We start from the raw sequence: 22,072 nt of genomic DNA on the forward strand, positions 1-22,072 counted from the left end.
GTTATGAATTATAACAAATGTATTCCTTTATTGGCTGGGTAACTGATCCTAAGAGGAGGATGATAACATTGTTAGCAAGAATAGCTACTGCTTAGTCAATAATTCATCCTGCATTTCTCAAGGACAATAACTTCTGGATACAATACTAAAATTCAGTACTTAACATTTGAAAAAGACCTAACGAAACCAGCATGCACATAGACAATGTGACAAGTCAATGCAAAAAGGGATCCCAAAATATAGAAAACTTAACTGGTGCTCAAGAGTGACCCCAACAACTGGCAGCCCAAGAGCTCAGTCTGAACCCCTAAGGCAGTGGTATTCAAACCGGGGTGTTGTGACGCCCCAGCCTGTAGGTCCTGGCCTCTGCCCCTTAAGGGGCAGGGGCAGCCAGGAGACAGGGGGAAGGCAGCGGGGTGATCCACAGGATCGCGCCGCTCAGGGGGGCTGCAGGGGCTTGGGTGCACTTGCCCAAGCCTCCTGCAGCCTTCTGGGGGTGTGGGAAGCCCTGCAGGTCAGGAAAAGTGAAAGCGGAGCAATCACGCCCTGCTCCACCAAACCGGAAGCGGAGCACAATCACTCCGCTTTCCCTTCTGACGGGGCTGCAGGGACTGGGATGCACTCACCAGTCCCTGCAACAGCCGTCCCTGTGTTCGGGGAGCCCTGCGCGAGCACCTGCAGGGCTCTCCAGGTCAGGGAAAGGGAGACTGGGGTGATGGTGCTCCGCTTCCACTTTTGCGGAGGCAGAGCAGATCGCTCCACTCTCCCTTTCCCTGACCTGGGGTGCCCTGCAGGTGCTCGCGCAGGGTTCCCCGCATACAGGGATGGCTGCTGCAGGGACTGGTGAGTGCATCCCAGTCCCTGCAGCCCCCAGAGCAACACGATCCTGGGGATTGCGTCGCTGCCTTCCCCCTGCCCCTGCTCCCTCCCCCTCCAGCCCCCACAAAGACTTCTTACTGCGGGTTTCAAACTCCCGGAGAGTTTGAAAACCGCAGACTTAGGGGGACATCTGACCAGGCAACTCCTAATTCTCCCCTGTTTCCTCTGCCTTCTTGAAACAGTTCAGAGCGATTGAGAAGTAGAGATAAGCAAATATGTAAAAGGGGGGAGGGTTGGCAGACTCCAATCCAACACTGTATTTCCATTCATTTTATTCAGTAAAAAAGCAAGACAGAAGGCAGATTGAGCCAACTGCACAAGCAACTTGAAAAAAACTGCCATGTGAAAGAGCTCATATCCTGAGTCTAAGTATTGTCACTCACAAAAATAATAATTCCTAAACGGACATTTAATTTTTCCCCAGGTACTCACCACAAGGGCTCCATTAGTGATAACTTCAGTTGGTGCATCTGAACTATAAAATGTAAAATACCAATGTGAACGAAGATATTTTTGATACTTTGTATTTTGCCCTCTTAAAATCCTTTCATTTCATTTCCAGCTGCTGCCATACGAGAATGGTTCAACCAGTCTACAAGGTGGATTTCTACAACTATTTTGACACTAATAAAAGACCTCCCAGTGCTTCACAGTGGGGATTTACACGTGCCACAGGCTTGTAGATGGTTTCCCATAAGAGCAAAGACAAAAAATCCTATATCGATTTAGAATTAAATCACATTGAACTCAAATGAGACTCACTTCCCTGTTAGCAACCCGAGGATTGGAGATTTGTGACAATGGGAAATTTAGCAGTTCTCACCTTTTCTCCAGAAAGAATTCTACATCCAGCTCCTCCTTGTCCTACATATAAGTAATATTATATTAAAACATCATATGTGAAGCACAGGGACAAGAAGACTGTGACATGTCAGGGCATATTATTTGTTGTTATGCTGTCATAATCTAAAAGGGGAATTGTCATGTTAATCTACTTCTTATGCAACGCTTTTCCAGTTGGAAAATACATTGTCATATGAAGTCTAATGCAGCAATACCTTGACTTTCATACACTTGACCTTCATCACTTTGCTCTTTCAACCATTTTCAATTAGAACCACATTTCAAATTTCATCCACATACTTTCCTCTTTCATCCAATTTCACCCGCCCTTCAATGACAGTCATCAACTTTCATATATTTATTTTTCTTTTATTTCTATTTGTTTAGATTTTACACATGTCTGCATGAGTTATATAGTGATTGATGTTCTTCACTGGCCAAATTAAATTTGCAAGCTAAATAAGGCTATGCTTTGACATTCATCCATTTTTTACTTTCATCCATGCTCTGGTCTCTACCCAAAATGCATGGTATTGCTGTAAACAGCCAAAATAAGCACAGGATCTAAACACTAAAATTCAGAAGTTGTGCACAATCTGCTTTCTTATCAGATTTGCAGTGTTTCCTTATAATGCTGAGAACTATGTAAGCTCAAATATTTGTCACCTGCCAGAGACCAGAAGCAGGCCTTGGCTCCTCACTCCATTCAGCACAGGAAGCAGTACCAACCAAAGCAGGAGATCGCATGGTTATTGGAGCACAGGATCTCCCAGAGCTTGAGTCAGGGACTGAAGTATAGCCACTGAATCTCCCATTTTAGTGATTCCCTCAGCACAAGGACTCTGTGCGCAGGCATACAAGTCTTTTTCTAATTTCTCCCAATGAACAACCACGGCAACGGAGGGAGGGCAAAGACTGCCTGAAAACGTATCTAAGTCGACACCAGAACTGAAATCCCATTTCAAAAATAGTAAAGATGGAGAGGCACTGATAAAATAATCAAGGAGCTGAAGCATCTTTCAGACGGTAAGGCTAAACTCGTTGGGTCTTTTTACTTAAGGAAAAAAGGCAGATGACATGATACATTTATATTAGATGAATGGTAGTGAAGGAAGAGAACAGGGACCTCGGGCAGGAGGTCTGGTCTAGAGGGTAGAGCCTCCGTTAGCCTGAAGATAACATCAGAAGGTCGCCAGTTCGAGGACACCGGCAGCTCCCTGAACGGCTGAGAATGGTGAGAACTTGAAGCAGCTGACAAGCCCAGCTGAGTGATTCCACCTGCTCTTGGTGTGAGCAAGAAGCATCTTGGCTGCCCTCCATGTGAGAGATGGAGCTGCTTGTCAGCCTGCGTGGGAGAACTGGGGGCCAGAAGCGAGACCAAACCAGGAAGATCCATTCTGAAATATTGTTGGTTCTTGAAAGACAGAACCTCTATGATTGTAAAAATCCCCTTAAGGGATTTAGAAATGCCTGCCTCTGTAAACCGCCTTGAATAAAGTCAGAGGAATAATCCGATGACCAGAAAGGCGGTATATAAATAACTAGTTATTTATTATAATTATAATTATAATTATTATTATTATTATTATTTCGCTCACTCAAAACAGAACTCAGAATCACTTGTGAAGCTGGCTGAACTAAATGTAGATCCAGGAATTAATTATCACTATGTAATTAATGATGAGGGACCACCCCACCCCCCCAGGGTGGATTGAAGAGCACTGAGCCTTTTGTGACACACCAGCAGCAGTTGGGGCAGCAATTTAGCAGGCATAGGTCCTAGTTGTCCTAATGCAGCCTCTGGGTCTTACCCTGGGGCAAAGGGACAAATGGCCCCTTACTCCACGGAGACCTCCAGCATGCAAAATTCCCATGCAGGCTGCAGTGTAGCCTGCACCAGCACCACTGCACAGGATTTGCACTGGATCTGGCTGTCTGGGTCTAAACGCAATTCTTATGACAGGTCAGTGCCTTGCATCAGGCCCACAAGCTACATAGCAGTCAATGCAATTGTGAGAGGATCCTACACACAGAATATTCACACTACACCAGTCCTTAACAAAGAAAGACAATAGTATTCTGCCCTAACTGAAGATTCTGAATAGTCTTCACAAATATAAAACAACATTAGAGCAGTCAATCCAAAAAGTTACCAAGGTCTGAATGACTGGGTCACAGTCAATGTATTAGATATCCCTGCTGAAAATTACTTGATGCCATAACCCCACCCTGGCACCCAGAAGCAAAGCCAGGTTTCAGAACACTCCAAGATGGCAAGCCTAATTTTGACAGTGCACTAAAGAACGAGACAAACCTCTCTTAGTTTAAAAGTGTTCTTCATACGACGGCCTGGCACCATCCCTGTGACATCAAACACAACAGAAGTAAGTTCATCACTTACAAGAACATCTTCATCAAAGAGTGTCAACTCAAGAGTGTTCTGAAAGAACAGGAGAGAGAGGAGAAGCTCATAAGGAAAAGCAGAATGCATTACGAGTCAATCATTTTTAGAAAAACAAAAACGTAAGTATTCCAATACTGATATTTTGCATTCCCCATTATATAATATCTCCATTGAGAACTTTCCTCTATAGATTTCTAAACACAGTTGTCTTACTGAAAGTCAATATGTCTTAAAGCTACATTGAATTAGGAGTTTTCTTCTAACTCAATGCATAAGTCCTGAATACTCAGTTAGGTCTCCCAGGTTATTCCCAGTCAGTGGCGTCGCTAGGGGGGTGCAGGCCGCACCGGGTGATGCACTGGGGGGGGTGATGCACTGGGGGGGTGATGCACTGGGGGGGGTGATGCACTAAAATTGCGGCTTTAGGAGCTACCATGTCAGAAGGCAGCCTCTCCCCCCCACTAAAAAGGACAAAAAAAGAGGCTTGAGCTGGTAAGGGGAAGTTTTCTATTTTGCACTTGAAAAGCCAGGTAGGTCTTTATCTGGATATGCCTGAAATAGAAGAACTTTAAACTGGGGAGGGCTGGAAATCTCACTGATTCTTTGGGGGTGGGGTGTTATTGCAGGCAGACTACAGAGTAAGCTCCATTGACCACTATGGGACTTACTTCTGAGTAGACTTGCATAGGCTTGAGCTCAGAGGCTGCAATTCGACCCACACTTTCCTGAGAGTAAGCCCCATTGACCACTATGGGACTTACTTCAGAGTAGATTCACTTGGTGGAACAGAACTGGCTCCCCCTTATTACTGTCTTTTATTTTTCTTTGCTTGATGATGTCTGTTGCAGTACGCAGCCAACACCGCAGCTCCAGAGACTCAAGGTCAGCCAGATACTCCCGGTAAAAAACGAGGCACACGGCAGTGCTCCATTACCAGATGTCCTTTACTAGAAGTATGTACAATATTTACAATGCAAAGGCAGCTCAGCAAGCAAACAGCACGTTTCTCAACTTTCAATCACCAACTCCACCGACGCAGCTTCCTGCAGACACTCCACATAACATCTCCCACACAGCAGCTTGCACAAGCTGCAATATATATTGGCACTGGCCAATGAGAAGCGGGCTATGATCTGGTGATCATATGACTCATTGTCCGGTGACATGGTATTGCAGGGTATTGCATCATCCCTGCTGTGCCCTGTTGCATCAACCAATCCCATGATGCACCTGGGCTACACTGCATGTATGCAGGCCAAGACATCAGAGCCTAGCCTTGCCCTATCCAGCCTGTAAATTCACTATAGGCCTGGGGAATATATCATAACAATGTCACTTCTGGCCATGACATCACTTCCAATGGGTCCTGGACAGATTGTCATTCTAAAGAGTGGGTCCCAGTGCTAAAAGTTTGAGAACTGCTGCAATAAGTTGTTAGTAAGTTGACACGCGTGTGTGTGTGTGTGACTCTACAAGTTTTCAAAATCACTAAAATCAGAATTTGGAGGAATAAGACCATCATGTTATATATCAATCAATGCATAATTTCATGCAGAATGCAATGAAACAAACCATATTGAAATATATGTGTTCTAACAAAAGATACAGCCAAAAGACCAGTGGAGGCGCGGCAATGGTACATCACCATACCCACCACCTGGGGCGTTGCCCCACCCACTGCATGGGGTGGCACGCAGGTTTCCTGCACCAGGTGACGCGAATCCTAGTGACGCCACTGCCCATAGTTGAAGATATATTACCACACCTTTTTTTTTTTTAAAAAAGAATGGAAACAGTATCTGTTTCAAAAATAGGCTGAGCAAGCTTTTGCTACACCATATTAGTTCCAAGTTTCTTCAGTTTCATTCCATCATGACAGTCTACAGTCCTAGACCACTTAAGAACATAAGAACAGCCCTGCTGGATCAGGCCATAGGCTCACCTAGTCCAGCTTCCTGTATCTCACAGTGGCCCACCAAATGCACCAGGGAGCACACCAGGTAACAAGAAACCTGCATCCTGGTGCCCAACCTTGAATCCCTTTGCACTGTCCAAATCTAAATTTAGAATTCTATCTGATAAGGACTGAGTAATACCTTAACTTGATATCTTCACCAAAATGTATAATACTCTCATTATTTCCTTATCTTAGCTCTGGGTGTCTCTGCAAACAGTTACAAAATTTGGGCTTGTGCATCATCATAGTAGCAAGCATAGTTCTGGGAGTAATTAATACCAAAACAATGCCCTTAGCATTAGGTTAGATCAGGGGTGTTCAAAGTTTTTGGCAGGAGGGCCACATCATCTCTCTGACACTGTGTTGGGGGCCGGGGAAAAAAAGAATTAATTTAAATTTTAAATTTGAATAAATTTACATAAATGAATATATTAAAGATTATATGAATGAATGAAGGTCTTGAAATAGCTCAAGGCCTATAAAGTCCTAAACGCAAGGCTGGCCTTTCCTTTGCTGCCGCTACTGCATCACATACCTGAAACAGCAAACAGTGCAAGAAGCCCTCATCCCACAGCTCACGTGAGAGGTCAAACAGTTGCCCTCACGCTGAGAGCAGTTGCATTGGGCCAGTGAGGGCTCCAACAAATCTCCAGAGGGCCAGAGGCTCATTGAAGACTGGGGGCTCCCTGAGGGCCGCATTGAGAGGCCTCGAGGGCCGCATGTGGCCCCAGGGCCAGGGTTTGAGCACCCCTGGGTTAGATCAAGGATGTCAAACTCATTTCATGTAATGAAATTCATGGTACCTGCTGAGAGCCAGAAGTAACATCATTGAGCAGATGATGGCCAGAAATGAGCACTATGTTCTCACACAGAAACTCATCAGCTGCAAATGGCAGAAGATAAAGTGCAAATCTTGTTCATAATTTCATGATATGAGATTTCATGATATTTCCATTTATCATGCTGGAAGACCAAAATTATACCAGTTAATTGCTGGTATATATTATACCAGTTAATTGCTGGGGGGGGGGGTTAATTGCTTTTGGTGGCTGCATCCAGCCCATGGGCCTTATGTTTGACATCCCTTGGTTAGATCAACAACACTTTGTTACTTGGGCTAGGTAGTCCACTGGAACCTTCTCCCTGCTGTTTTCCAGGTGGGAAAAATAGCACAGACAATCAAGCTTGCCTCTCTCAGCCCTATCAATAGTGTGGGACAGGTACCAAGAATAACACTGCAGGTGTAAGGTGGTGACAGGAGGGGAAAAAACGATATTTGGGGCTGGGGTGGATAAAAGCACACTGAATTTTTTCCAACCCTACATTCTATTATTTTTTCCCCTGCAAAGATTGTTCATCTTTGGAAAGTTAAGCCATTTCGCCCTCCCCAAATCCACAAAGATTATCCAGTACTGACGGCTGCAATCAAGAAGCATCATCTCTCACCTTGACAGCATTGTGAATTCTATAGCGGAAAGTTTCATTCCATTCTGGGTCACTGGAGTTGTCAATAACTCGAGTTCGGTAAGTAATTGGCGATGCAGTCGGCAGACTCAATTCCACATAGCAATCTGCCTTGGACACTAGAGGGAATGGAACAGGAAGGTGATCGTGAAAATGTTTTCACTCATTTCTTTCACCACATCCAAGAATCAGCTAAGTGGAAGACCAAAAAAAAATACTCTTCAAAAGTAGATCTCCCTTAACAGAACAACAATTTATTGGGACAAGGGCATTCTTCATGTTTATTCCAAACTTTATTTATTCCAAACTTCCAACAAAGTGTCTTCAAACTTACTAAAAGTCATTGCCTCATTAAAATATATTTACTAATTATTTTGCTTGCACTCCATATGCTTGCACTCCATATGAATTCGACACAATTTCTGCTCTGCATTGGGAAAAAAATCCCAATTCTGTAAATTATGTAATAAGACATGACTGCTTTTCTTGCACTTGATTTTTCTGTATGTAAACTTAATACTTATGCTTTTTGCAATATTTTAGAATTTATTTTAAAACATTTCTGCCCAACATTGCATATAAGCAACAGGGATCTAGCGTGTATGCCTGTGGGCTGGGCAGAAATGGGTAAAAGGAACAAATCCTAGTGGGTGAATACATAGGCATGAGTGAGCACTCTGAAAGGAGAGGAACATGACAGGACACTGAAAGGGAGGGACAGGTGGTCACGCAAGGCAAAGAAGCCAGTCCGTTATCCAAGAAGAAAGAAATGTCAGTGGAATGTTATGTCCATGTCAGTGGTGTGCGACTTCAGGGAAGGCTGAAGCACCTGTTCTTAGAACTTAGGCACTTGATGAGCCAATAAAGTTCCAGTCTTCCTTTCTACAAGCCAAGTCAAACAAATCAAAAGCTTGAAAGCACAAAAGAATACATAATTCAGGTCATGTCCAAGAGTGCAGATTGGATCATTTTGACCTATGTTATATGAAAGCAGAAGCACATTTCATTTGGGCCGATCCCAGATTAGTCAAGTCAAAAGGCCATGAAATTTGAAAAAAGGCCCTGAAAAATGTGATATTTGTTGGAAAAACTTTTCTTTTGTTTCTTTGGGATGAATCCACTCTCAGGATCAGTTTGCTTTGGTACCATTCATAGGCAATCTCTCTCTAAATACCAGATGGAGGGAGGGAAATGTCATCTTGCCGTCCTGAAATAAAATGGCAACTTAGAGCCTGATCCTATCGGGCTTACTGCTGGCACTCCAGCCCCACTGCCAGCATGGCAAAAGAGCATCACAAAAATGCCATAAGGCAGTCCAAAGCCAGTAGTAAGCCCACTGTGCAGGTGGAAAGTCTAGTGCTAGTTGATGCTGGGCCTCAGTGCCAGAAGGACGCGAGCCAGGTGTGCCAGGTGGTAGGTATCCCCACCAGGCGGAAGGGAGGCTTTTTGGGGAGGGTGGACCAGAGGATGGATCAACCCAGGAGGGGAGCAGGGATAGCAGCAGAGACTGCTGCCAAATCCCATGCCCCCCTTCCAAGCTGGGCTGCCCAACATGGGCCTCCTCACTTCTGCACCTGTTAAATACCACAGCTCCAAGGAGACCCACTGGTACCAGCCGAGCTCTGCCTGGGATACAAAAACAAATTTTCCCTTCCCTTGAGCTGCTCTGGCCCAGTGCAATACAGTGGCGGTGCTAGAGCACCATAAGGTTGGGCTGTTAGATGGATCTAGATTGGGGTGCTCAAATATTTTGGTAGGAGGCCCACATCATCTCTCTTGGGGGCCAGAAAAAAAAATTTGCATTTCAAATTTGAATAAATTTACATAAATATATTAGAGACAGAACTGGTATGAATGAATTAATTCAAACTAGTCCATACACACATCCACACTCGGGAAAGTGGGGGGATCTTCAGCCAGTTCTTAAGGAATCTCACTTACACACCCCAGCCAGCTCGCCTGCCCCCTCGCCCTCCCTCCCTCTGTCACTCGGGTGACATGTTCTGCTGCCTGGGCAGCCATACTCCCACCCGGTTGCCTACCCAACCATCCTTGGGCGGTTTGTGCTGCAGCCCACTCACCTGCCCACCCATCCACCCTCTCCCTCCTTCCCTTGCTCAGCTTGTGCTGCAGCCTGGTCACCCATCCACCCCCCCGGTTGCCTGCCTGCACCCCCACTCAGCTGTCCGCCTGCCCACTTGTGCACCCGCTTAGGCGGCTTGTTCTGCTGCTGCTGCAGCCGCCGCCACGCGGGCAGGCTGCCCTCAACCGGCCAGGCAGGGAAAGACAGGCCCATGCAGGACCCTTTTGTAGTGGGACGTAATGCGAGACCTGCACGTCTTGCGTTATCTTCCCACTGTAAAAGGCCCTGCATGCACATGGGCCCGTCTTTCCTTCGCTGCCACTGAGCTTCGTAGGTGCAAAGCTGAGTGGCAGTGAGGGAAAGCCAGACCTGGAGCTCACGTGTGGTGCCAGCACGGGCTGTGATGAGGGCTGAGTACCCATTAGCGATGGGGGGACCCCCCCCAGGGACTGGATAGGGACCCCCAGCGGGCCGCAAGTGGTCCGTGGGCCGGGGTTTAAGCAACCCTGATCTAGATGGATTCTTGGCTCTTCTTATATTCATGAATAGAAAAACATTGTTCTTTCTGAACTGATACAGTTTTCATTAATTGCAAGGCATGGAAGAGACTATCTTAACAATATTAACAAGTATACATGAAGGGGCAATGTGCAGAAGAAACAAGCCAAAACATCTATGGGTACTCACACAGATCTGTTCCTTTAATATTTCTGGCACGCAGGATTTTCACTGTGAGGTTGTAGTAAGGGTGTTTCTCACGCTGAAAAGATAATCAGACCCAATATATTAAACTTTAACTAAGTACAGCTTGCAAACATGGCAAAAGAAAGCACCACTTCAGAAATTAACAGGTTGCTATGCAGCAACTATCGCATTAACCATCAAACACTAACACACAGAAAGTGAAACTAAAGGGTCGCAAACACAAGCAAATAACATTGTAATGTCCTGTCTCCTAGCCCAACAGACAAATGTTCCTCACCAATAGAAAATAAAAGTACCTCTTTCTGAATCTCTTTCCTTTAACAGAGATATGTTAAAACAGTGAAAAGTATTTTGGGCTAAGTGCCGTGGTCTAAATTTTAAAACAAGATCCTAACATTTCACCCACCCAGTGGCGTAGCTGGAGGGGGCGGAGCGTTCAGGCTGGCAGGGAGCATCAGTGAGGCGGGCAAGCGGCCCCTCCCTTTGGAGCCATTCCCGACCAGGGGAGCAAAACGGAGTCGTGTAGCTCCCCCTCCAGCTACGCCACCATACTCACTGCTTTGGTGAGCTTCCTCAGAGGTTGCCATTTTTAGTGACTACCTTAAGCACTGGAACCAGCACTCAACTGTTCTTCTGTAGTTCAGAATACCCACTGCATTAAGAACCTCATAGTCAACTGTAACTGTAAAAATTTAGACCACAGCACTTAGCCCAAAATACTTTTCACTGCTTTAACATGGATGCCAGCCGTGAAAGCCTTAGGCCCAAATCCTAACCAACTTTGCAGCACTGACATAGCTGTGCCAATGGGGTATGTGTTGCATCCTGCAGTTGGGTGGCAGTCACGGAGGCCTCCTCAAGGTAATGGAATGTTTGTTCCCTTACCTTGGGGTTGCATGGCCCTTACCTCAGAGCTGGAAAGTTAGTTAGGATGGCGCCCTTAGTATGTTTACAGATATATGCTTGGTCACACCAATTATTCTTGAAGACATATGGCCTTTCACAATTCCAAAGAGTACAAGACACTTAGAGGAAACATATAGAGAGCCAAAGGGATATATATGCAGTAAACCATGCCCTGGTATCTCTTGCAGTTTCTAACTATCAGATGTTTAGGAATATGAACAACAAAATGCAGCATCTTTAACTATTCTTGATTATTACTCAATGAGTTGGATCCGGAGTACCATGAGTGAATTCCACTCACAACACAAGTCTTTCATGCCCCTCCTCAATGAAGCAGACTTCAGCAACCCCCAAGGGGTGATCCTGAGGATTGGGTGACCTTTGGGAATAATATGCAAAGATGGGGGGGCTGTCGGTGGAGGGGAGAGTCGATAGAAATTGCATCGCATTTTGCATGAGGAAGGGCCATTCCACTTACACACCTCTGAATCCAGCCCTACATCCTTCAAGAATCTGTAAAAAACAAGTGTCACCATCCCATAACAGGGAAATCCATATGTTGTGTATTGGTCATCCATATTGTCACAAACATCACCCTTGGGGTAGGGAAGGACCAGGGGAGATTCCCAAGTCAACCAGGGTTTAACCCTCCTCCACCTACACCATCCTCCACAAACCCCCAAGAGCAATGTTTATTTATTTAGCTTACTCCAAGCCTCAGGTCCTATTAACATACATGTCCTTGGTTAATTATTGCACTCAAGTTTCATGTAAAAGACTTAACTTTAAGGGAGCCTCAATTGCTCCAATAGCATATTTACATGAATTACAGTAGCTTTAAAACAAGAAAAGATCATATCTAAAAAGAGGCTAAAATTACCATCTTACAGGTCTCTCTGCATTTCTTCCAGGATAAAAGCTGTTAACCCCCAGCTCCCTTCCTCCTGCTGTGTGTTTTCAGGCAACCCATGCCCAGGTTTTATTCTTTAAGTTACTAATGCACTACACCTGGGTAACCAACACCCAACCTAATCCATCTTAAAGGGAAAGGCACTTGCCCCACCCCGTGACACATATGCCTTGGCCTTGCTCACTTGAAATTTATTTGGATGATCACAAGAAAAACTGAGAACACATTCATCAGTTCACTTTCTCCTCATCACCAGTTATGTTCATCAATCATTTTATGCCTTCTAGACAAAGTAGTGTTTTACAACCATATGAATGGCTAAGGAGAAGGGCAGAAAATAATCCAGAGCTAGTTCTCCAGCTAGAATCTGAGAAAGAACTGGAAGCTTGTAACTGCAGTGAATTGAAATTGGGAGGCAGGGGGTATAATAGTTGCTCTCTGGGAACCTAATGTAGGATTAGCAAAACTGTTGTTTATTTTATCAAGTCTCCTAGCTTCCAATACACTCTGCTTGTGCATTTGTAAATAAAATGAATATGACAAGGGTACCATGAGTCTCCAGCGTTCTCTGGATTCAGTGGGATTCACTTTTGAATAAATATACGCAAATAAATATGCACTATCCATGGATTTCTCACCTCTCAGAGATTAAGGAGCCCATAACTATATGTACCAGAACATTCTGCTCTTTTTTTGGTTTTGCCCCTTCTACAGTACTGCTATATCTTTCCAACAATGAGACAGGTAGATTGGCAAACAGTATCAAATATGTGGGAGTGAGAGAGCAAGAGCATGGATTTACATCACAGCATTATAGTATCAAAGGATAAAAAAGTTTGTCCTTTTAACATCTCCACAACACTAAGCTGATACTTACAACCTTAAGTATGCTATGCTGCATACTTATGCTGCAATCCTATGCATGTTTTCTAAAAAAAATAAGTCCCAGTAAGCTCAATGAAGCTCACTCCCAAAAAAGTATAGATGAGATTGTAGTGACAATGAACTCAAAATAACAAACAATATGTTGTTTGTTATTAAAATAAAATAAAATGTCAGAAACCTTTGCGTAGAAATCAAATTGCAAATAGTAAGACGAACATATAAAAGAAAGTATCATAAGTATGAGCTGGTAGAGATTGTATGAGCCTGTCTGAGCCATCATGATCAGGTTTTGACATGTTGACTCTAAGCAACCAGCAGGTAACTTATATGAAATCTAATCCTTTATGAACTTTTACAGATATTAGAGAAAGTGGTTAACTCTTAAGAGTTCACACAGAAAACATCTGGGGATTAAGGGCATTGAAGTTCTGTCATCTTAAGGTGGGACAAACTTTGCCACTAATATTAACAGTATACCAGAGAGAGAGAGAGAGAGAGAGAGAGAGAGAGAGAGAGAGAGAGAGAGCTTCTACAGGTAATCCCCATATTCAGCCATCACAATTACTACTGTAATAGTCATAGGGCGCAATCCTAACCCCTTATGTCAGTGCTGGAAAGCACTGACATAAGGGCAATGCAGCTCTGAGGTAAGGGAACAAACATTCCCTTACTTTGAGGAGGCCTCCGTGAGTGACACCCAACTGCAGGATGCCGCATACGTCCCATTGGCACTGCTATGCCAGTGCTGGAAAGCACTGACATAAGGGGTTAGGATTGCGCCCATAGTGGTCAAAGCTGATCTGCTTTGAACATTCTCCTGCTATTGTCCCTCCTGCCATTCTCTCACCAGCACAAAATTGGACCAATTATTCACTTGGTTTGCCAGGTCATTTTACAGTAGTTAATTGATGGTTCTGTGGACACAGATTTGTAGTATGGGTTCATGCAATCTCACAAATTGCTTGACCATACCGCTAAATCAACACTACCAAAAACCTGTAAATTAACAAAAGGGATGATCGAAAGCTTGTCGAGAGCCCCTCTAACTCCCATAGCACCAGCAAGGTTGAGGGGACTGACCAGCAGAAGGGACAAAAGTCACAAGGATAAAGCTTAGGCACAGCTATTTTCATCAAAGGGGAACACACTGCCTTATACTACCTGCTGCAAAAGGCACAGATAAGCAGATGTGGAAGAAGAACATGGTCTTCACATAAAGGCTCTGCTCACAAGTTCCAGTAAACACAGAGAGATTGGGGCAGAGCCAGCAGGTGTGATCCTACTTCCCCTCATCCACCTCAACTCTTATGTTCTGCACAGGTAAGCACAGGGCGCCTGTCCCTTTTCAGATGTTCAAATCAGCGACAATGAAGACAGGGGAGCATGCATGCAGCACTCCTGCTATCACAGCCTCTCCACGTAACAGATAACCCTTTTTGCGACAATAAGCTACTTGGACAACTTTTTCAGTACTAGATCGATATTCTCTGCAACAATTATAGCCACTGCAAGGCCTCTGCAGAGTTCCTGACCACGTGCCTTATGCGTGTCCTAGAATATGCTCACCTCGAATGTTGAAACAAGCGCACATAAAGTAGAGCAGCCCCGCCCACACACACAGACATGCACTCGCTCTACCTAATTAAATTGTCAAGGACGGGCCACGCTGAGAAGCCACCACCCCCGCCAAAAATTTCACTGTCATACAAGCAAGCATGAATTTTTTATTTAGGTGCTCTGGTACGAACACCAAAGTACCCAAAACTGCCACGTTTTAGCAGGACCCCAAGTCAGAGCAACCAGAAAACTAATCCTGGCCCTTTCACTGTTGTGTAGAAGAGGTTACTTGGGCAGACCACAAAGTGAGGCAGAGAGCAGCTCCCAGACCAGCTTCCAGACCCCTCTTTGATAGCAACACTGCAGGTGCCCTCAGAGGTGTAACTAAAACCCAGAGCCTGGGACAGTCATGCCACTTGGGGGTTCTCCCTGGAGGAAGAGATCCTGGCAGCTTTGCGCCCCCCGTTCCTTCTCCTGTGGAGTCTCCCCAAAGGGGTACCTCCATAGAAGAAGGATCGGGGGGTGCAAAGCCACCAGCACCTCCTCCTCTAGGGGAAAACTCAGAAGTGATGCCCCCCCTCGTAGCGCCTGAGGCAGGTGCATCTCATGCTTCACCTTAGTCACACCTCTGGGCACCCTTTCTCCTTTGCTATGAGAGTAGGATAAAGGAGGTAATTTGTACCTGGGCCCAAGGTCAAAAAGGAGGCCCAGTAGCCAAAGGAGGGGACCCAGAAATTTCCTGGGATCTTACATTTTCCTATCTCACCTGAACTCGCCACCCACATGGGATGTAGAGGGCGCTACCAAGGGGGTGCAGTGGTCACTGCTGCAGCAAGCCATATGCGCCAGGCTGAGAAATACATACCTGACACTCCTTCACACAGCCTCAAATCTGGGAGAAAACTGGCCCACTGGGGTAGCTCTTTGGCTTGCGGATACACTTAACACAAAGGAGTGTATGGGAGCTCAGAGACACTGCTGCGGGACTACAGCTGCTGGCAGAAGTAAGTGTTGGTATGCACAGGTCACTTTCCATTCCATGTGAACTTAAATATGATAGTGCTAATTTTCTGCAATGACCTTCTATATTTAAAAGATTTAAGACAGACTTGGGAGTGCATTTGGTTTTCCATATTATTGGATCTAGCTGCTGAGGCCATGTGGGCAGGTAGATCAGGGCTCCACATCAAGAAGCAAGGTGGACCTGGACTACAAAGACTATGCTGGCTGGCTCATCACCCTCCCCCCCAGTGGCATAGACAGAGGGGGGGCAAAGCACTAAGTTTTGCAGGAAGCCACAACGCCTTCACTTCTATTTTGTACCCCCCTGCCCAGAATGGCTCCGAAGAGAAGGAGCTTGCATGCCGCGGTGCGGTTTCCTGCAAAACGTCCTGCTTTGCCCCCCCTCTAGCTACGCCACTGCCCCCACTCTGTTTTGCCCCACCATCACCCTCCTCCACGCTGTCACCCCCTCCCCCTTTGGGAAAGGACCCCAAAGAAACTTTGTACCGCCTACGACTTTGTACCCCTGATCTCTGCTGGTCGCTGGCCAAGCTTGGTTGCCTACCTGTACCTGTCCTTACAGGTGCAGCGCTGTCCCTACTTCTGCCAGCCAGGAAAGTTTTGCAGGGGTGGGGGCCGGGGGGGGAGTTGGCACTTGCTCCCAGTGAGCCCACCTTACCCTCCAGTGATAGAAGCCCGTCTCTTTCCTGTCCTTCCTCTGGAGCAGCAGGGCAGCGCCCGCAAGGGGCAGCATCCGGGGCGGCAGGCGGCCCAGCAGCACCTGGCTGAACATGAGGAGGGGCGACGAAAGGGTTAAAAGAATCTCGCCCCGCAGCAGCTCCTCGCAGCGCCGCCTCTTCCAGCCTCTGCCCAAGAGCAGAGCCGCGCCGAGAGCAGAGCCGAGCCGAGCCGCGCAGGGGGCGGGGCTCGGAGCATCCCCGCCCTGGCAGGTGGGCCGGTCCGCAGGTGAGACAGGTGAGCTCCGCGGGAGGGCGAGGCGGGGTGTAGAGTTGAGATGGGCAGGCTGGCAGGCTTCTCTCGTCCCCCACTGTTGGCACTGCCAAGACTGGGCAAGAAGGGACCAGCCTTCCTTCAGAGCAGGGCGTCTGCTCTGCTGTAGGACATTCCAGGAGGATCGTCCACAGGTGTGCTGCAAGACGTTACGTGTGAAAGCATGTCGTGTTACAGTCTAGAATGACCCAGAACAGTGGGCTGCAATCCTATGCAGTGAACACAATGGGGCTTAAGAACATAAGAAGAGCCCCACTGGATCAGGCCAACAGCCCATCTAGTCCAGGTTCCTGTGTGTCACAGTGGCCCACCAGGTGCCTCAGGGTGTACACAAGACAACAAGAGACCTGCATCCTGGTGCCCTCCCTGGGGCAGGGGGCAATCATCCCAAGTCACCCCCACCCTCAAGTCACCACCACCACCTCAAAATCACCACCACCCCCAAGTCACCCCCCAGTTACCACCACTCCAAAGTCACCACCACCACCCCAAGTCACCCCCCCAGTCACCACCACTCCAAAGTCACCACCACCACCCCAAAATCACCACCATCCCAAAATCATCACCACCCCAAGTCACCCCCCCCCAGTCACCACCACCTGCAAGTAACCACCACCACCCCAAAATCATCACCCCTCAAGTAAATGGCTCTGTCTGAGGGTTTCTCAGTGGCTGAGTTCAGGGGGGCAGGACCCCTCCACACACCGGGGGGGGGGTTCTTGCACCCTCAGGAGCAGCAGGGCCCAGGGCTTGGGGCAGCCTGCCACCACTCCCTCTCATAGGAAGTTTACTTCCTTCTAAGTAAATATGCATACAATTGTGCCCTAAGCCATTTCTGTCCAATGTTGCATATATGCAACAGGGATCAAATGTGTACAACTGTGGGCAGGGCAAAAATGGGTTAATCCATTTATCATATCATTTTCATTCTCCGTAAGAGGACTGTCATGCATGAGCTACAGAGCTAAAACTCCTCTTAGTAAGTGGAGTAAGGGGAGGGAGTTAAAGATTATAGGATAGAAAAAAAAACACGAAGTGAAGGGGAAGTGATTCACCTTGAAAAGAGCTTCAAGTTGAACTTTTAAGCACACTGACATCATGATATGATTGATGGTTTTAGAAAAATGAATGATTCTCCAGACAAAGAGCACATCCATTAAGGGTGTGCTATTTTTTTGTTTGTTTCTGATCCAACATTGAATTCAGAAGCTGCTTGGACACAAGGAGCACATTTCAGCATGTTGCCTTCGACCCACATTTTGGTGATGAAATTTCTGGGTATGACTCAAAATGGCTGTTCTTTTTCAGTTCAGTTCAGTAAGACCTTTATTGGCATAAAATACAGAGAAAGAACAAAACAAAACAGGAATATACAAAGACAACACAACACAACATAAGCATAAACATCATTCGCTGCCCAGAGTCCCAGGGCTCTGCCTGGCTATTACCCCAGATAAAAAGGAAGCGACATTATCCAGAGTCTCAGAATCAGGTGTGGAAAGGAGAGACTGAAGCATGGTTGAATCCTCCCAGCCCTGCATCCTAGCTAACAATGGACCTAGATATTTCTTGCGTGACACATCATGTAGCGGGCAGTAAAAAAGGTATGCATTAAAGTCTCAACGCAATCCCTACCACACTTGCATTTCCTCTCTGAGGCTGTTCTTTTAAAAAAAACTGAAAAAAGAAAAAGATGAAAAAAGAAAAAGAAAACCCATGTGTTCTGTCTGAGATTATTGCAGAAGCAAGAATCAAAAGCATCTCATCATCTGAGGTCCAGCAGGTGGCAGATAGAACAGGGTCTTCTCAGTTATAGGGCTCTGTGTCACACAATTCATTGCCTAATGAAACACACCACACCAGCTTGCTTGAGACAGAAGGAAGAATTCTTATGTTCAAATATCCAAAAAATGCAAGCCATTACACCAGTGGCTCCCAACCTTTTTAGCATCTCCCCAGGACCCATTTTTTAAACAACAATCTGTTGGAACACACCTAGGCTTACCAGACTTTTAAAAAAGGAGATCTAGAACGAAATGATGTTTTGTTTATTTCTAAGTAATAATAACCAAATAATAATAACCAAATAATAATAAAATAATTCCCCTGGGGGCTGGGGATAAGAATAGGCCCTCAGTTTGGCTGTACTTGTCGTAAGAGGTGACTAAACAGCCACCGGGTAGATGGGACTCGTCAGCCTGGGAAGGCAGCTCATCTGAGAGAAGGAAAACTCTGATCCCAAACCTCCACTGCCTTGTGGCTACATCCAGTTATGGAAAAGGCTTCAGGAGTCAACCTCGAGGCAAAATCTGGAGCCGGAGTCCCTGAGGCAGTTCATGGCTGAACACAGTCACGTTCTGGCAACTCCTGCGACGCCGCTGGAACCAACCGTATTGGCCTCTGCCTTTCCATTGGACCATTTCAGCGACGTGGAGAGGGGGGATTTGCTGCATGGTTAACAGCCTATCCTCCATACCTACTTTACCCAGGCTTCGCGCACTGGAGAGGACACTCTGTTCCAGAACCACCATTCAGAGCATGACACCATAGTCTTCCGAGACTGAAGGATGCCAACAAAAATAATAACCAGAAAACCCTCAAACATTTCCCTATATTTACACATGCTTGCAAACTGCAGGAGCTGAACTCTATGCAGGGTAATTGTTGGCAACCTTCAGTCTTGGAAGACTATGATATCGTGCTCTGAATGGTGGTTTTGGCACAGCGTCTAGTCTGGCTGAAAAGGCCGATTCGAGAGTGACAATCCCTTCCACACTGGGAGCAAGTGTAGTCTGTCCCTGTTCTGTCTCCCTGGCTATGGGCCTTCCTTCTTTGCCTCTTAGCCTCAGACTGTTGGCCAAATGTCTCTTCAAACTGGGAAAGGCCATGCTGCACAGCCTGCCTCCAAGCAGGCTGCTCAGAGGCCAGGGTTTCCCACTTGTTGAGGTCCATTCCTAAGGCCTTCAGATCCCTCTTGCAGATGTCCTTGTATCGCAGCTGTGGTCTACCTGTAGGGTGCTTTCCCTGCAGGAGTTCTCCATAGAGGAGATCCTTTGGGATCCGGCCATCGTCCATTCTCACAACATGACCAAGCCAATGCAGGCGTCTCTGTTTCAGCAGTATATACATGCTAGTGTATACATGATTCCAGCTCATTCCAGGACTGTGTTTGGAACTTTGTCCTGCCAGGTGATACTGAGGATGCGTCGGAGACAGCACATGTGGAAAGCGTTCAGCTTCCTCTCCTGTCGTGTGCGAAGAATCCATGACTTGCTGCAGTACAGAAGTGTACTCAAGACGCAAGCTCTGTAGACCTGGATCTTGGTATGTTCCGTCAGCTTCTTGTTGGACCAGACTCTCTTTGTGAGTCTGGAAAACATGGTAACTGCTTTACTGATTCATTTGTTTAGCTTGGTATGGAGAGAAAGAGTGTCGGAGATCGTTGAGCCAAGGTACACAAAGGCATGAAGTCCAAAGTCCAGTTCATGCGCAGAGATTGTAATGCAGGGAGGTGAGTCCACATCCTGAACCATTAGCAGCTACAGTATCTGATTATTGAGCAGCCTCGGGACCTAATCCTATCCAACCTTCCAGCACCGGTACAGCTGCAATGCAGCCTTGAGGTAAGGGAACAAATTTTTCCATATCTTGAGGAGGCCTCTGTGACTGCCCCACCACCACAGGATGCAGTGCACACCCCATTGGCACAACTGCACCAGCACAGCAAAATTGGATAGGATTGAGCCTTCAGGGCTTGAGGCAATTAGTTATCTGATCTTTCTATCAGCTTTTATCAGTGTATTACAGTAATGAAATCCCAACATGAGGCAATGAGCACCAGGAAAATACAATCAGTTCTGTGGAACAAGTTCTACAACTAGGGTAAAATTCATGAAGAGCAAAGTCAGGTAATGCTGTGTCATCCAAATTGGAAAGATTTCTTTTTTTTTAATATTTAAAAATTGCAACAGATGTACTAAATGAGCAGCACTACCCAGAGGTTTCCTAACTAAGTGGCCAAGGCAAGGAATGCAGCAATACCTGGAATACCAGAACTCCTGATTGCCAGTGACAAGTAAACCAAGAACATGTTGCATGTGAGCTTGACCAGACAGGAAGTTGCTTCCGTCAAGGTACTGTCAACACATCACCTTCAATAAAGTTCACTAAAATCCTTAAGCACAGTACTAATGAGCACTTTGGAGCAGAATACTCACCACTGAGTAACCACAAACAGTCATCTCAGGGATTAAGGGAAACAGCTCCAGGATAATTTGCTCAGCATACACATTTACAAAATGTGGTACTTGTATTTAAGTAAAAATGTATATTTTTTTAAGTAAATGCCAAGCTAGAGTTGGTATGAATCACCTCTGAACTTTGCATAGTAATTGTCCCTCTTCCATTCCATTGACACACCCTTTCACAAGTATTTTTCCCTTTCTCTCTATCCCTAAGTGTGCACACCTGAGGATGCGACTTCATGCATCTGGTAAGGTGGACTATAGTCCACAAAACCTCGTTAAAATAAATGTGGTAGTCTTTACTACAAGACTGTTTGTTGTTTTCTTCTGTATTATCTTATTTTTTTAATGTTAGCCTCAGATATGAAAACTTGGAGGCAGCCCTGAAAAAACACACGTTATAAACCTAACATCTAGGTAGACTGCTACAGTGTGCTCAACATGGGGCTGCCCTTAAAGACTACCTAGAAACTATAATGAGTGCAATTTCTAGAGTACTGGGACACACTTTGGAGAAGACCGCTGCCTGTAATTGCAGACCTGACCCCGGTGCTGTCCAGGGGCACAGGACCGCAAAATGCCACCCACCCCCCACCTGAAAACGGCACTTCTGGTTTTCCATGAAAACCGAAAGTGCTTTTTTTTGCATTTTGAAGGGCTCAGAAGGCTTCCTGGGGGCTGGGAAGCCATGGGCAGCCTCTCTGGCCCTTGAAAGTGGGCCTAAAAATGGGCCTGAGAAAAGAAAAAATGGCAGTATGGCAAGGATTGCAAAGCCACCATCACCCCTCTCACAGGGTGCCACTAGGACATTTGCCATCCCTGACCCCGCCCCCCAGGTATACCAGTGACAGCATGGATGCACCACCTAATTCTGCCAGCTCTCCCAGTGTTTCTGCCCATCACCCTACCCCCATCATATGTTGCACCACTTGCATGCAGACACGCATTGCACCCCCCAAGTCACACAACCAATAGTATGCACTTGCATGGCAGCTTTATCTACTTATGCTGAGCGAGAGCATGGGAAGGATGAGAGCTTATGGCTGCAATCCTAAACACACTTTCCCTGCACATGCCTGATCTCGTCTGATCTCGCAAGCTAAGCAGGGTCAGGCCTGGTTAGTACTTGGATGGGAGACCGCCTGGGAATACCAGGTGCTGTAGGCTTATACCATAGTCTTTCGAGACTGAAGGTTGCCAACCATTCTTTCCTGAGAGTAAG

The 22,072-nt window shown here is 46.2% G+C and overlaps 1 protein-coding gene and 1 pseudogene across 1 annotated transcript in view; one reads left to right on the forward strand and one right to left on the reverse strand.

The window, feature by feature from the left end:
* The window catches only part of PLA2G4F (phospholipase A2 group IVF), a 41,107-nt gene extending 24,719 nt beyond the window's left edge, over positions 1-16,388 (reverse strand). The window contains exons 1-6 of the mRNA XM_066618320.1: positions 16,275-16,388; positions 10,318-10,390; positions 7,530-7,666; positions 4,037-4,162; positions 1,703-1,743; positions 1,312-1,354 (exon numbers count right to left, since the gene is read on the reverse strand). Of these exons, the coding sequence (XP_066474417.1) occupies positions 1,312-1,354; positions 1,703-1,743; positions 4,037-4,162; positions 7,530-7,666; positions 10,318-10,390; positions 16,275-16,388 (534 nt within the window). The remainder of the gene's footprint in view (positions 1-1,311; positions 1,355-1,702; positions 1,744-4,036; positions 4,163-7,529; positions 7,667-10,317; positions 10,391-16,274) is intronic.
* Positions 16,389-21,899: 5,511 nt separating this feature from the next.
* LOC136637739 (5S ribosomal RNA) lies at positions 21,900-22,017 on the forward strand (annotated as a pseudogene).
* The last annotated feature ends 55 nt before the right edge of the window (positions 22,018-22,072 follow it).

Source organism: Tiliqua scincoides, chromosome 1 (genome assembly GCF_035046505.1).
Source record: "Tiliqua scincoides isolate rTilSci1 chromosome 1, rTilSci1.hap2, whole genome shotgun sequence".
Classification (NCBI taxonomy): domain Eukaryota; kingdom Metazoa; phylum Chordata; class Lepidosauria; order Squamata; family Scincidae; genus Tiliqua; species Tiliqua scincoides.